Source organism: Convolutriloba macropyga, chromosome 2, assembly GCF_964194025.1.
Source record: "Convolutriloba macropyga chromosome 2, txConMacr16.3, whole genome shotgun sequence".
NCBI lineage: Eukaryota > Metazoa > Xenacoelomorpha > Acoela > Convolutidae > Convolutriloba > Convolutriloba macropyga.
In genome coordinates this window covers 12,969,166-12,986,321 of record NC_134469.1, presented here as the reverse complement: position 1 = coordinate 12,986,321, position 17,156 = coordinate 12,969,166, and the positions used below count along the sequence as shown (strand labels likewise).

Below are 17,156 nucleotides of genomic sequence, written 5' to 3'. Positions count from 1 at the left end.
TTGTACCTTTCTCACAGATTGTTTGTTTTTCGAATGCGCTTTTAATTTCAATTTCGTTTTGTATGTTCAATTTGTCCTAAACAATTCTTACTGTATCAATAATGGAAGTAAATGTATCGGTGATTTCACGTGCATCTTGTACTGATTCTTCAACAACACTTTTCTACGTATTGCCATCGGTGCTATTTTGTGCCGGTTGCATGTAATAACTGGTCTTGCTCGCTGGAATGATTGCAAAATATGAGGAGATGTGATGAATGGAAAACTCGCGGGATTTATAAAATTGATAATAAAACGAGGTATGTAGTTTGAAAATTAATGGTTTCCTGTCAATTGACGCTCTTTGTGCTTTCATCACGCAATGCGGATTGTCAGCTGTATTTAGATAGCCTCTTGGGAGTTTGAAAAAGTTCCCCTCTCTTACACTCTGCCCCTGCCCCACCTAACTACCGTCCGTACATTACACTGCCAGACCGCTAGACTAGGCATTTGCCAGTTTTTTCATTGTGTGTATGTTTGCGTGTTTTCCTGAAGGAAGTGATATTGGCCGAAGTACAACCAAGAAGATCATTATTATATATTACAAGTTTTGTGTCTGATTGGTTTCATCGGACTCTACTTTGAGTTTAGAAGTCATTAACAATAGCAATATTTAATATCAGCACCAACGCTAAAAGAACAAATTTGCGCGAGAAAAACTACGAAAAAAACTTTCGGTTCAACCTAGAAATTTTTTAGTTAAACCAATTTTTTGCCGTATAAGAAATTTTTTGGAAAAACTGCAGTTTAATTTCCAGAACATGAATTATTCAATTGAAATAGGTTGTTTTGTAGTGACTCGTACAAAACCATTGTTCCGTTTAGGCGTACTTGTTTGTCGGCTTAATTGAATGCGAGAGTTGCATGTGTATGAATGTGGTAGTTGTAGCAGATTAATAAAAAGGCAGGAGTTGTTAGTATGTATCGAATTATCCTCGAATGTAGTTCCCACTTTATACCACTGACAATTGCTTTCATCACCACTAAATACTTTCCCTTGTTGCCAAGGATAAACTGGCCCCCTAATAGTGTCGTTATGGCTTATACTTTATCCAGACTGTTTTGTTTACGTATTGAAATATTCATTGGGTGAATATAGAAATATTCAAATTTGATTCCCATTGTCCATTTACCTATCTAACTAGTAATTCTTTTCCTTTAATAAACCGTTTCCACGTGAGCTACCGGCCGGGGAGATAGAACGAGCAATGTTAAATCATTGTGAAATAGACAACTTACACAACTGATAAATAATCAATTGGTCACCCTGTCGCTGTCTGAGAATGTTTAGACATTGTGTGTGTGTTTGTATGCCTGCCACCCTTCAGCTTATTTTTATAATCAGTACCTACCTGGAGGGGTGATAAGCAGGAAGGTGCTGCTGCTTTAGGCGACTTGATTTATTCTTTTTCGCACTTGTCTATCCTCGCCTAATTAAAATGCAAATACGTGACATTGCAAAATCCGAGTCATTGAAATAAGTTGCTCTTCCGTGACTTATTAAAATGTTAAGAGCTGGTTTGGTTTTACTCCTCGGCCTATTTGGAGGTTTGACCGATTACGCAAATGCGGGAGGATACGGTTAGTGATTTTTGATTTTTTAATGATTTTGATTTTAATGATCTTAAAATTTTTTCATCCCAGTTCATTAATCTAACCAGTCTTATTTATGCTGGCTTCCAAAGATTGTTTCAAAGCGCCAAAATGGAGCTAATGGTTATATGTTAATTGCGTATATAGTTTTTGTTTCTGCAACATGCTCAGTTTTCATTATTTATCCGGCAAAAAAAAGATCACTCTGTACATCTAACAAAAAATCTGATTACCCTCAAAATCAGGTTTTCTGGTTTGCCAATTTGATCTTATGTTTTTAGTCATATTTTTTTGGACTGAACACAATTCTTTTCTCATGGTCATTTCGACCTATTGATTTACGTGTGGTAAAGCCAATTGACTTTTTCGCTGAGCCAATTTTGGCCACTTGATGTCTTTTGCAGAGACGTATAAAAGTGGCATCATCACAGAGTTGTGGAAGGAACTTTTTAAATTTTCGCTTTGCGACGAATAGAAGGATTTTTTATCACAAAAAATTATTCTGCTTTTTCGTCGTCTGGTGACAGAAAAATCTGCATTATGTTGAAATACATAATATTCCGACCCGGCTCATCCAAATTGATGTCTTAAATATCTACCCTTTCACGCGGAGAAATGGTCAAAATAGCAAAGGGTAGAGCATGCTTTTTAACTTATTCTCCAATTCAGACAGACATAAAAAATTAGTGAGGTTAATAACATTCTGGTTATTTTTCGTTCATTTGATTGAACAAATTGAACTGAGTGACACAGTTCAAATTTAGTTGAAAGGAGAAATCTTGATAAATAATACAACTCGACTGGCGAAAACAACGATTTGCACTAGTAAAAACCTAAATTTGACAGACGAGAAAAATCAGATTCTGAAATTAACTTCTATCCAATTTTCAAACTAAACACTGAGGCCCTTAGAGAAATGAACTTGTTGATTACCAGCTTTATTAACCCTTTATTTTTAAAACAAAAATTGCGTTCTCAAATAATATTTAAGTTTTCTTTAAAGATTCTTCTTTCGATTGGTCAAATCTGAGGCAAAAATTATACAGCAGATTTTAGGAAAATAAATTTACTCTATTTATTACCAAAAATTATAATTCTGCTGAAAACAGTAGGAAAAAATTAACGAGAAAAAAATGAATATGTGGGGAAAATGAATGTGGAGAAGATTTTTGACAATTGGTGGCGTCAAAAATAAAACACGTAAACGGAGTTTAAAGTCGTTAATAATTTCATATTGATCAATAAATGAAACTGCTAGAATGGTTTATTTACTACAGTTTAGCGACAAAGTGACAAATATAACAACAGGTCAAGTAAGTACCAGCAGACGAAAGCAGCATCCGACCAAATCACAAAGTTTTCAAAAGAAAAAGGTTTTAGTCGTTAATTTAAGCTACCAAATAAAGCCAATAAGACTGCATTAGAAAGAAGTCGAAAGTTTTGCTAATCTAAAACCAATCAACAAATTCACTTGGTGTTACTGGAAGCATCCAAGAGCTGTCATTAATGAGACTCATATAGAGGTGGAAAAGAAAAACGATAAAAAATGTGTGAAATTTAATAATTAAAGTTTTTGAAGACAAAAGATTTCAAAGTCGTAAAATCATAAATTGCTTTTCTCTAACAAATTAAGAGTCCATTGGTGGCTGCCTGGAAAGCCCAATGGTCTCTCCATTGATAAGATTGAGCAATAACACTAAAATAAGAAATCAGGCAAAACGAAAACACACGATTACAGCGTTGTCTAATTTCCCTCTTCTTTAGAGAGCCCAACAGTACCATAACGTAATGAGATTTATTGATAGGAAAGGAAAATGAAAACAACAACAAATGTAAACGGAACTCAAAATTTATCAAGTCCAATGAAACAGTGTCAGGGCCATAAAAATCATAAACAATTGACTAAAGAGGCTAAAAAACATCCCATAATTTGTTTATTAAATTTTTTTTTCCGCACCTGAAAACAGTTTGATATACGTTTGACTCTTGTTTAACGTTAAAAATCGTGAAAAAATAGAAGGATGCTTTCGGTTGTAGAAACCACCTGATACTAATAACAGCCTCGTTTGTAGGGCAGGCGGGTATCAACACAAAATTGTTTCTAAGATTATCGTAATTGGGCAGAATTTCGAGAAATTTTTTGGAACTTATTCTAAGAGTGAATAAATTTGCGGCAAAATACCAAATGTGCACAAAAACTTTAATTCTGGATAACTGCTTGAAAAGAAAAAAAATTGGAAGTCTTTTTAAAATACTGTTATTTGCACAAAGGGCTCTCTAATGAATGAAAGCATGCCTTTTTGCGTCAAATATTTCGAGCGGCCGAATTTAATTATAGAAAAGTTTTTAAGGAGGATACTTTAGAAGGAGGATTTCAGTCAATATATCCTTTATCACCTGAAACAAAAGTGCTGGTTAAATTTATTTCTTTTTTGGGGTGAAATGAGAAAGTTGAATAATAGTGTTAATAATAGGTGTCTCATTTAGGTTTGCGTCGTTTTTTAATTAAGTAATCTAGGATTTTGTTCTTAATTCCTCTCAAACGGGCAGCAATGAATAGTGTAGAGAGAATTTCATGTGTTTCAACCCCCTCCCACTCCAGTCTCACCCTGCCCACTCAACCCCCACGAGGTTTTTTAGACAATATATAGTGTGAAGGGCAATTTAAGTTTTGGACTCACTCTGCATTTATGCCCACGCCTTAGGTTTGCCCCCTTCAATTTCCTTCATGTCTCGAAAGATGTCTCGCTATGCTTAAGCTATTGACTGCCAAAGCCAACCTTTCAGTTGTGTGAAAGCATTGCGTACGATGTTATTCAGTTGTTTTTAAATACTTATCAGGGATCTTTTTCTTTGATGAAAGCAGTGTGGAATCACTGATTTAAAATTAATATGCCTAAAAAAGGTCGGAATTTCGATTGCTATCTTAGTCGGGAAAAGATTGTCATATTTCTTGACTCCGTTCTTTCCACTGCCTTATGCTACATTTTGTCATGGACAGTGTGATTGAAAACTGCTCGTCCTATTGAGCAAAAGTTCCCTACTCAAAAGTTTTCAACAGTTGATTAATTTACTTTTCTCAATTGACCGTTTCCGTCTTCAATTTGTTGTTTTTGTCATGATTCCGGCTCATTCTTTCTGTTCTGACAAATTATCTGTTGCTCCTAATTTTTTTTTCTTAGCCTTAGTTATGTTTTAAATAATTATAGAGTTCAAGCATAAGAAAGATGCATTGAATATCGAGCAAAAGAATATCTTTTGTTGGAGTTTTTTTCAATGGGAGCAATGCTTTCTAACTTTTTACCAGTCTTTCATTATTTTTTAAATTGTGTATGATTTCATGGTCTTTTGCGGAGATATTAATCACGGAGAAATCTTTTTTGAGCCTTGCGTTTATTAGGACAGATTGTATTGTCATAGAGATGCGATTTGGAAACTTGAAATGTGCATGAATTTTTCATTGAGTCTACAATTGGTGTTTTGTCAAGCATCAAGACCGGAAATGACTATTGTGAAAAAATTGGGAAAGACCGTTAAACCAATATTTTACTGACAAATCCGTATGGTTCTAAAGTACAGAGGCCTCTACGGGGCAGAACTACAAGTGGGAACCACTCCCAGGATCTATCCGCTCTCTTACCAGACTGCGACAACAAAACAGTGGTTTTTGCACAGTTATTAGCGGTGTAAAAGTGTCTGACAGCAATAACTTACACAATGAGGGTGAAATGGTGTCTGTTGAAGCTCACTGAAATGTTAGCGCAGCAATTTCTGGCCGGCAGTTATCAGAGCCACCGTTCTAATCACAAAACATTTTCAAGTTGTATAGACAAAAGATTTTGAAGTCGTATAATCATAAATTGCTTTTCTCTAACAAAATAAGAGTCCATTTGTAGCTGCCTGGAAAGCCCAATGGTCTCTCCATTGATAAGATTAAGCCATAATACAAAAATAAGAAATCAGACAACATGAAAACACACGATTAAAACGTTAATTAATTTCCTTCTTTAGAAAGCCTAACAGTACCATAACGTAATCAGATTTATTGATAGTAAAAATGAAAATAACAATGGAACAACAATAGAGACGGAACTCAAAATTTACCAAGTCCAATGAAACAGTGTCAAAGCCATAAAAATCATACACATTTGACTAAAGAGGCTAAAAATCATCCAATAATTTATTCATTAAAATTTTCTCCCCGCACCTTTTAACAGTTTGATATACGTTTGACTCTTCATTGACGTTAAAAATTGTGAGAAAACGTGGAAAAATAGAAGGACGCTGTCGTTTGTAGGAACCACTTGATACTATTAAAAGCCTCGTTTGTAGGGCAGGTGGGTATCAACACAAAATTGTTTCTAAGATTATCGTAATTGGGCAGAATTTCGTGAAATTTTTTAGAAATTATTCTAAGAGTGAATAAATTTGCGGCAAAATACCAAATTTGCACAAAAACTTTAATTCTTGATAACTGCTTGAAAAGAAAAAAATTGGAAGTCTTTTTAAAATACTGTTATTTGCACAAAGGGCTCTCTAATGAATGAAAGCATGCCTTTTTGCGTCAAATATATCGATCGGCCAAATTTAATTATAGAAAAGTTTTTCAGGAGGATACTTTAGAAGGAGGATTTCAGTCAATATATCCTTTATCACCTGAAACAAAAGTGCTGGTTAAAATAATTTCTTTTTTTATTTGGGGTGAGGTGAAATGAGAAAGTTGAATAATAGTGTTAATATTAGGTGTCTCATTTAGGTTTGCGTCGTTTTTTAATTAAGTAATCTAGGATTTTGTTCTTAATTCCTCTCAAACGGGCAGCAATGAATAGTGTAGAGAGAAGTTCATGTGTTTCGACCCCCTCCCACTCCAGTCTCACCCTGCCCACTCAACCCCCACGAGGTTTTTTAGACAATATATAATGTGAAGGGCAATTTAAGTTTTGGACTCACTCTGCATTCATGCCCCCGCCTTATGTTTTCCCCCTTCAATTTCCTTCTTGTAGTGACAAAAGATGTCTCACTATGCATAAGCTAACGACTGCAAAAGCGCACCTTTCATTTTTTTCAAAGCATTGCGTCCGATGTTATTCAGTTATGTTTTTAAATACTTATCAGGCATATCTTTTTTTTTAATGAAAGCAGTGTGGAATCACGGATATAAAATTAATATGACTGAAAAAAGGTCGGAATTTCGATTGCTATCTTAGTCGGGAAAACATTGTCATATTTCTTGACTCCGTTCTTTCCACTGCCTTATGCTACATTTTGTCATGGACAGTGTGATTCAAATTTGCTCGTCCTGTTGAACAGAAGTTCCCTTTTCAAAAGTTTTTAACAGTTGATTCATTTGCTCCTCTCAATTGAACGTTTCCTTCTTCAATTTTTTTGTCATGATTCTGGCTCATTCTTTCTGTTCTGGCAAATTATCTGTTGCTCAAAATTTATTATTTCATAGCCTTAGTTTTTTTATATGATTATAGATTTGAAGCATAAGAAATTTGCATTGAATGTCGAGCAAAAGAATATCTTTTGTTGCAGTTTTTTTTCAATGGGACCAATGCTTTCTAACTTTTTACCAGTCTTTCATTTTTTAAATTGTGCATGATTTCTAGGTCTTCTGCGGAAATATTAATCACGGAGAAATCTTATTTTGCGCCTTGGGTTTAGTAGGACAGATTTTCTTGTCAAAGAGATGCGATTTGGGAACTTGAAATGTGCATGAATTTTTCATTGAGTCTACAATTAGTGTTTTGTCAATCATCAAGACCGGAATTGACTATTGAGAAAAAATTGGGAAAGAAACTGTTAAACCAATATTTTTTTACTGACAAATCCGTATGGTTCTCAAGTACGGACGCTTCTACGGGGAACCACTCCCAGGATCTATCCACTCTATTCACAGAGTGAGACAATAAAACAGTGGTTTTTTCACAATTACTAGCGGTGTAAAAGGGTCTCACAGCAATAACTTAAAATGATTGATGCTGCCTGTTGAAGCTCACTGAAATGCTAGCGCAGCAATTTCTGGCCGGCAGTTATCAGTGCGACCGTACTAATCACAAAACAACCTGTTTAGCCAGTTCTGGACCCATAAGATAGACAATGCTTGATACTTAGAGACTGCCTGAAAGAACACACCAGCAATAAAGAGCAAATAGATCGCAAAGATTACAAAATGCACTCAAAAGCGTAAACTTACACAAGATCCATACTCAGCTAAACAGAGACAGCAGGGAACTAGGCAGAGCTCCACTAAAAATAGCAGAGGAAGAACAAATGCTTCCAAATTGCACATGTCTGATTGGCACAACAGAAATTGATACTGCACCCTGCTGAACTCTTATTTGAGTAGGATTTGTAGCCATCTTGGTAACCGATCTTCCAAATGTGAAGTTGCACCACTTGATGTAAACCACATTTTCAATTTTCAACTGCAGTAAGAACACCATGGACCTGAAAGGGATTGGCCTAGGGGGTGGACCCGCAGAGGTAGCTAACTAGCTGGACTAAATACCATCAGTCCAAGACGACCACACTGTACAGAATAATCCGCTTCCCTTGTCCCTCTCCCCGATGTTGACGTTGCGCCTTAGGGCCCCATGAATCAGAGACCGAATGTCACGCACCATGGCGTAAATGCTGAAAGATGGACGCACCACAAGCAAGTTTTGCATAGGCAGTCACCTACCAAAATATCTTATTTTTATTAGACAAATGCCGCTAAGGACCCAGTTAAAAATTTCTCATGCACCACAGTCATTTTATGCTCAACTGAGGTCTCGTGTCTGCTACAGACCAAATTGTAGTTTTTATTTTTGAGTGATTAAACGTTGGTTAGCAGTTGAAAGGTGAACCCTTATGAGCACACGCACATTACCGATCCTCCTTGTAAAAATTTTAAAATCACGATAGATGTGATGAAGTTGTAAATTAATTTCTAACAAAGTTTGATGCAATTATTCTATTCATGTGTGTCGTTTTAATGCAAAATTTTTGCTTGACGATTTTCTGCTGGAGCATTCTTTGACTTCACTTCTCAAGTGAATCTTTCACGCTTGAGTTTTTTACTGATTAATAGCCGCGAAGCGATAGCGGGTATTATTAGGGAAATCGTGGTTTTCTTTTAATTCGTCGTCTCCTTCGATGATTCTTCCGACCTGATTTCTTAACTGATTTTTTCAATTTCAGTGACTTCTACTGCTTTGTAGTTAAAATTTGTGTGCGTGAAGTCATTTGTTCTGGTTTTTGGTCAATTACGTGACCTACCTCACTAGAAAAGTGACTTCTGAACTCAGTTAATTAACTTTTAAATTTTATGAACATATACTAGTTGAAGGTCAATGGTGTGCATCTAAGAAGTGCCAAACTGTATGCCCTAATTCATGAGTATTAGTGTCTTGAGAGTTTGGTTTTGAGTTTTAATTTTGAAAAAGCTCAATTAGGGTTTTTTCATTTTAGAGCGTATGTGTCTCATAAAAATGACAGTCTGAATCTAACCAAAAAGTCTAGTTGTCTATTAAAGAACTGGTGGTCAATCTGTCTATCTTATTTCTTTAGTTGTTTCAATTCATGGAAGGCCACAAGCGTCTATCGCTTGAAACCCATTTTGAACCATTAGTGGGCATAGCCTGTATAGCGCAGCGGTTAATATCGTTGACGCGCATCCAAGATGTCGATGGTGCGAGACCCTTAGAAGTCTTTTTGCACCGTAAAAGTTTCTCTAGCCTATGCCCCCTTCTTTATTGCTTTATTTGGTGTTTCATTAAAGGAAGTTCGGTCCCTCTTTAAAAGCTCTTAAATAGTCTTCTAAAAAGTGAATTGCAAAATTTAATGAGTGAGCTAACTGCAAAATTACAGCCGTCAGAAGGTGAACAAATCTTTTGCCACCGCTGTGACTTCTGCGACGAAAACAAACGGATAAGACTCCTTTTCCAAATCGAAGTGTAATGGAACTGACACAAAACAGGTGAATTTTGGACAACCTCCTGTCAAAAAAGATGCGCAGTCGGATCTTGTTCTTAACGAGGTGTTTTTAACTAGTCGTAGTCTGACAAGAAGACTAAGTTGTTTACTGCGCATCATGCACGGCTTGTGGTTCTAAGTTTGGAATTGCCATTTGATTTATGCAGCTGGTCTTGCTTTGTCAAGGAAAACAATAAATCTATCAATTGTTTGGGTTGGGTTTATGTTCAAAATTATTGGAGCAAAATTTTAATGATTAATCTGAATTATAGTTATTTTGATGGTTTCTTTGATTGCAACTGTTTTGTGCAAGTTTAATTTCCTTTATAATTCGATTTGGTATCAAGTGTTTTTGTTTGTTTTCGCCATAAAGAAGTGATATCGGTGACATCTTTGGTTTGACATGGAGAGTATTTTATCTAAGCATGTTAAAGTCCTTCATTGCATGAGGACCAAGCTATTGTTTTTTAAGGTAAACCGTTTGCAAACTATATTTTCTTATTTAGCAAAAGGAGTGTTTTTGTCCAAAAAATTTTTTTGATTTGTCGCTAACCTGTCAATGTTTTGTAGTCTCAATTTCAATATTGCTCGTTTTTTTTTAGGCTGAGAAGATAAATCAATCTAGAAGATAAATCAATATCTTTGTGATTTCATAAACTGTCAATCAAACTTACTGTTCTGTTGTTCTAATATTCAGTTTTCTTGAATTTTTCCTCATAGGGTCTTGAAGTGGGGTAGCTGAGACTTTGTAAGCCAGTTGATTTACTGCAGGAAGTAGTTTTTTTCCAAAAGGAAGCAAATGGAAACTATATGTTTGCGTTACTTGTCAGCTCCGTGCTTTCGATCTGCTACGGGACATGAATGATTGATGTTGTTTAGTTACAATATTTTAAAATGAAATGGTACCAGATATTGATTCAATATTTTTCCACGTTTTGGGGTCATAGTTGAAGTCTAGTACATCAGACGATCTCAGATGCGACTTTCTCCGAATTGACTGGAAAAAATGCATTGGTGACAAATTTTTCCTTAATTCTGTTTTATTCAAAAAAAACTATGCTTCTAAGCCGGCACGGTCGACAAGATCTTTGAAGCGGTTAGCTTATTGAGTTATCAAAACAGCTATTTTGAGATTTTTTCTCTTCCGATTATAATGACTGGATTTTTCTGAACGATTACCTGGCCCAATTTTCAGCCCTGCCAACTGAATCGGCCTCCTTTAGTTTAAACCAGATAAGTCAAAAGCAGACTCAAACTTACTTTTAGAGCAATTCGTCCAACAGTCTGGCATGTTCTCTTTTTTTTTGCTTCTGACTTGTCTAATTTGTTTAATTTGTCTAATTAAAGTAATAGCTGCGATAGCGAGCTATTACTGGCTTCTATTAACTTTTTCTTTATTTCATCAAGGTTTTTGTTAATATCGTACGACGGTACGCTCACTTAAAATTCGCTTTTTTCCCATGTATTCGCAATTTTGACTGAATTGTGAGCATGACGTCATTTTTCACTCTTAGTGGAGCGAGGTTTTTGCGTGAATAAGTTTTTTTAAGGACGTCACTCAAAAATTACTTTCCCTACTTTCAAAGTTACTTCTGTTTATTTAATTGAAGGAGATGAGATTAGCCGAGTATATGGCACTCTAAGTTTGATGGCAGCTAATAGAAATATCGCACGTTAAACAATTTCATCACAATGAAATTGACATCAGCAATTTATATAAAAAAGTTCTCTTCAGTCTTTTTTTTGTATTTTTGAGACCGTAGGTCTACAAAGCTGTCACAACTATTTTTTGTGAGAATCTGCCAGTTATGTTGTTAACATAGAGCAAAAAAGCGAATTTCCATTGAAACATTTTGAGTTGTTCAAAGTTCGAGAATAAGTTAATATTGTTGAAACCTAACTAAAAGTTTTGAAGCTGACGATTGTTGTCTTATATATTTGTCAATAGCGCACTCGTTACGCATTGTTGTTCTATGCAATTATTTGTGCATTTTTAACCGTAAATTTGCAGTGTGACCTTGTATGACTTGCATTGGTCTAAAATTGCGTTTTTTTTACACACCAGGGCGCTATTATTGAAGGAAGGCAGGCGGCAGACCAGCCTAAGAAAGATGAAAGGGAATGCTGAATGGAATTTTCTCCCGTTAATGTTCATTTAGCTGTCATATACAGACTGTGAACTAACTTGGTCATAATTAATATATCATCTCTTTTCTATTTATTCTAGTTTTATCCTTTTAAATATATTCTTTGAAGCTGGGCAGCCTGTGACAATGGTGGTCTACTGGGTCGATTGTTTAAAAATATTGAGTTTCTTAGATTTAAGAACGTGTGCAAAATTCAATTTAGTATTCTAAATGGAATGAATTCTAATGAGCATAATTGTTTGGCGTTGAAATTTGGAATTAAATATTAACTTCAAAGGTACTGAAATGACAGGCAGAATATTGTTTTTCAGAAAGGAGTCCAGATTGAAGCAAATCTAGAGTTTAACGTGCAGTTAGCAAATTTTAGTTTGAAACTAAACTGCAAAAGTTTATTTTTAGTCTGCTTTATTCGGTCCAATTTTGCAGATTAGTTTGTCCGTTATCGATTATTCCTTTAGCATATTTAATGACATGGAATGATTGGAAATGTCAGATGCAGCTCTTTATTAAATCATTTTTGTTGCATCACCATTTTCTGCTTTCACTGTGCGCCCGCCTCGCTTTAATATTAGAAACTTATTATAGGCCTTTTGTGCGTTTTTTGAATACCAAGTTAATGAATATGGATTACTTTTAGTAAGAACTACTATATAATTTGCCATAAGTAATGTGACGTGTTAATATAGATAAATGAAACATGTAAATATGTTCATTCACCTATGCATCATAGAGAAATGCATTAATCAAAAGAAACGCTAGACAAAGAACTCCTGGACTGGACCTCTAGCTGTGCTACGCGGAATTAACAGCATTTTTGTTCAATTTTTACTTGTTTGTTGTGCACAGTTATTTCGGGAGATTAACACCAGGTTGTCTGATGAAAAAGAATAACATAACTAGAACCTCCTTTTGAAAGATCAGACAACTTTTGTTCCTCCTTGATATTTCTATTAGAATGACGATTAATAAAATGGTTGTCTGTCTTTGGGGGAATAGCTTGGTATTTTCCATCTTCAAAGAATCAAAGAATTTTGTTGCAAATGTCTTCGTGTCTTTGCAGAACCGATTGTAAACTGTCTGTTTTGAAATTTTTGTTTTTTAATGGGAGAGATCTCAAAAATATCAAAGGTTTCTCAATGATTACTTTCTCTACCACTTCTGTGGGCGTTTTGCAAGTAGTTGGCACTCTTGCGGAAACTTCTTTTTGCGTCGGATCAGTGAATGTTTTGTTCTTTTCTTTTTTGACAGTGCTTCTAAATAACAGCGTTGTTTTTTGTCTTGTTCTTTTTTATGCGATATTTTGCTCGATATTTTTCTGTGAGGGACTTGAAGTTTCGTACTCAGAAACAGGACAAATGGCTAGCTCGAGGAAATTAAGTAGCTTTTCAATGCACAACTCCCCTTTTCCCCCTTTCTGCTCAACTACTTTTTCCTCGATTCCAACTTATCCCCCTTACCAAGTGAGGCTAGTCTACTATTAAGTTGGCTACAACCAAAGCCAGCTCCACGCCAATTGTTTGTGATCGATTTGTCCGCCAATAGTGTGTTACCTTTCTGGAAATTTTGATCTCGGCTCCCAGTCCTATTCAAATGTGCCCTAGATTACCAACCGGATTCACATCAATGAAGATAAAACTTATTGTTTCTTTCTATAAAATGACACGCAGAGTTTGAGTAAAGATTTTAACTATTTTGATGCTTTTTGAATCAAGTTACGATCTTAATGTGTATCTTTTATGCTTGACCGTTTCACCTTTCATTTTTCTTCGTCCTTGACTTCCTGAACTATGTTGATCTAAAATGATAAAATGGTCTGCTATTAAGTTTTAAGCAGGTGATCTCATTTGGTGACAGGTTGCAATCAAAAGTCTACCACGTTGGTTGAAGCCAATTTTCAATCGAGCACCGCCTTTAGTTTAAGAGCAATTACCCGACCTTTGGTGACTGTGTTTAAGCTTGTGTATACTATTCCAAGCATAGTTTGCATATAGTAATCCCGGTATGGCCATATGGATTTAAAAGATTTTAATTACTCTCAAACGAAGTTCGTAGCATTTATATTTGTCCCGCTGCTCTTTTTAATGCGTTTTTCTTTGATAGTTTTTTTCGTCTAAACATTTGAGTTTCGTCCTTAAAAACGGGATAAGCAGGTAAAACCTAGAGCGCTTTACTTATCTATGTATACAATTCGCTAAAACTTGAGGAGACTTAAACTCATGGTGAGTGCAGCTTTTAAGAATTTAACCACTCATCCCCCCCCCCCCCCACACACACACACACACACACACACACACACACACTGCTCTCGCCGTCTGCCCTCCGTCACCTTATTCCAACCGTAGCCCCGAACAATCTAGCCCTCACCGCCACTCCGCTCCCTTACTTGCTCTACAAAGTAGCTTGTGCTCTTTTTAACTGTCACTGCTAATTTTTCAATACAGTTCAAAGAATAATAAAACTTGAGGTTTCCAGTGCCGAGCTAACAATTCAGGTGTTTATGCAAATGATCGTTGAGTTCGATAACACCAAATAAGAGTGGATCTTTCTTGCATTCTATGGAGTTTTTCTTGCTTGGATTCAAGTTGCATACGTTGTTTATTTTATTGTCTTGAAATAAGTGGTTGTAATGTGCAATTGTCGCACTAAATGTCCGATTTTCATACATTTCCAAGAATTTTGGGGTGTTCAAATGGTTTATGAGTGCACTTTTACTTTGTACTCTAGCAGGGCGGAGCTTAAAATTGGGAAGCTATTGTAGCTTATAAAACGAATGACTGTTATTATAAAAATTTTGTTGGGCAGACCTTTGATCTGAGCTTTCCAACAGGACGGGGTGAAAATGTGGATGTGTGTAAGTCCCTTATTTTTTTGCAATGGTTACAGGCTAAAGTAAAGCAGCTTTTTGTCTTTTCAGTAATAACTGGCTGCGGTGATATTCGGTTAAAATTACTTGGAATTAAATTTTGAGTTTATTTGTAATCTTTCTTTAGGATAATGGTCTGGAAAATCTTGTTTTATGTGGTGGTTATATGATTAAGTGATGGTATCTTAATTCATTCATTCATTTTTTGCGATAGCAAAATTATACTGTTTTTGACTATTGTTATTTGTTTGAATGCTATCTCTAAATGGATTGACCTCTAACTTGACAGCCAGCTGTCATGTATGTGGAATTCATGAGCTCGTTTAGAACCGTTATATTATTAATTATTACTGGTGTTGGTATTGATAAGAATGTTGCGGTTACAGAGGACATCCACCCCGAACTGTACTATGAGAACCTGGAGGACATGCATGCAATATTTGACACGAAGAGGCTGCTCAACTACTCAACCATTACTCTGCCATCAACGCCACTCTCCCTACGTAAGTTGACTTTTCTATCGATGGGTTTGATTGGAGGTATCTTTTTCTTATTAATAGCCGCCCTCATCTTCTCAGCCGGCTATTATTGCGCTCCTATTTTTTTACAGTTTAAAGAATTTGAATTGTATTGGGGCGCTGTCTTTTTTTTAAAGATCTGTTCACACATTTTCATTATTTTTGAAGTCAAATTGGAGTAGTGATTTTGGTCACGCCGAAACAGGAAGTGGAGCGAAAAAGCGAGTGGTTTTGCGGCGTGAAATTTTTTCGCTCTAATTTTAAAGTAGAAGGAGAAAACGGTGTTTGAACAAAAATTCGGTTTCTCGGTTGTGGTTTTTTGTTCACATGCGGCAATTTCACTTTGATTTTTACTGTTTTTTCGATTTTTGGATTGGATTTTTTTCTAAGTGGTTTTCCCAATCCATTCATAGTCCGTTCTGGGTCTAGTTTTCTGTTTAGTCAATGAAAATTCTTTGAATTGTACGTCAGGACTTGTCCTGCTATGTTTTTTTTACTTCGTCGAACTTTTTTTCGCTTTACCATTTTGCAGCTTTTCAGCATTTTGCGTGAAATCTTTTTGACTTCTTCAGGCTAGTTTCTCTCTTCTCTCATTCTGCTAAAAGTGAATTTGAACATCAGTTGCTCAGCAAAGCAATTCAAAATGAGTTAGTACAAAAATGGATGTCAGAAATAGAAACGGGATAAACCCATAAAGCCCAATTTTAGATGCCCGCTATTTGAACGTCGTTCCTATGAGTCTTATTTACCATCTCTAATGCTTATTGTTATCGATAGGAGCCCCTGTAGCCTCTCTCTCTAAGAAACAGAAGTACGTTATGTTCAACTACGAAATTCCATCAAAATAAATCGGACTTAAAAATGTTTTTGTGCAAAATCTTTTTTTTTCGATATCTTCTATTCTCTCAATCCCAATCATGCTTATTGGAATCAACGGCGGCTATATTCCGGCAATCTGCCGGGTATGTTTTTTATAGCTGCGAAGCTGTAAGCTGAGCGTAGCTATATTGCGGTCCTCTTGGTTTTTTTTACAATTCAAAGAATTTGAATTGTATTGGGGCGCTGTCTTTTTACGACTCGAAGAGTAGTATTGGAGAAGTCCTTTTTACAATTCAAAGAATTTGAATTGTATTGGGGCGCTGTCTTTTTTTTTAAGATCTGTTCACACATTTTCATTATTTTTGAAGTCAAATTGGAGTAGTGATTTTGGTCACGCCGAAACAGGAAGTGGAGCGAAAAAGCGAGTGGTTTTGCGGCGTGAAATTTTTTCGCTCTAAATTTAAAGTAGAGTGAGAAAACGGTGTTTGAACAAAAATTCGCTTTCTCGGTAGTGGTTTTTTGTTCACATGCGGCAATTTCACTTTGATTTTTACTGTTTTTTCGATTTTTGGATTGGATTTTTTTCTAAGTGGTTTTCCCAATCCATTCATAGTCCGTTCTGGGTCTAGTTTTCTGTTTAGTCAATGAAATTTCTTTGAATTGTACGTCAGGACTTGTCCTGCTATGTTTTTTTTACTTCGTCGAACTTTTTTTCGCTTTACCATTTTGCAGCTTTTCAGCATTTTGCGTGAAATCTTTTTGACTTCTTCAGGCTAGTTTCTCTCTTCTCTCATTCTGCTAAAAGTGAATTTGAACATCAGTTGCTCAGCAAAGCAATTCAAAATGAGTTAGTACAAAAATGGATGTCAGAAATAGAAACGGGATAAACCCATAAAGCCCAATTTTAGATGCCCGCTATTTGAACGTCGTTCCTATGAGTCTTATTTACCATCTCTAATGCTTATTGTTATCGATAGGAGCCCCTGTAGCCTCTCTCTCTAAGAAACAGAAGTACGTTATGTTCAACTACGAAATTCCATCAAAATAAATCGGACTTAAAAATGTTTTTGTGCAAAATCTTTTTTTTTTCGATATCTTCTATTCTCTCAATCCCAATCATGCTTATTGGAATCAACGGCGGCTATATTCCGGCAATCTGCCGGGTATGTTTTTTATAGCTGCGAAGCTGTAAGCTGAGCGTAGCTATATTGCGGT

The 17,156-nt window shown here is 35.8% G+C and overlaps 1 protein-coding gene across 2 annotated transcripts in view; it reads left to right on the top strand.

Annotated features, from left to right (window-relative positions):
- LOC142335133 (neuronal acetylcholine receptor subunit alpha-10-like) overlaps positions 1-17,156 on the top strand; it is a 52,703-nt gene that overhangs the window by 16,072 nt on the left and 19,475 nt on the right. The window contains exons 1-2 of one of the 2 annotated variants that reach the window (XM_075383496.1): positions 552-1,620; positions 14,991-15,107. In XM_075383496.1, the coding sequence (XP_075239611.1) occupies positions 1,545-1,620; positions 14,991-15,107 (193 nt within the window). In that variant the 5' untranslated portion in view covers positions 552-1,544. Of the gene's footprint in view, positions 1-551; positions 1,621-14,990; positions 15,108-17,156 lie in introns of those variants that run through there. The other variant, XM_075383497.1, reaches the window with a different exon arrangement.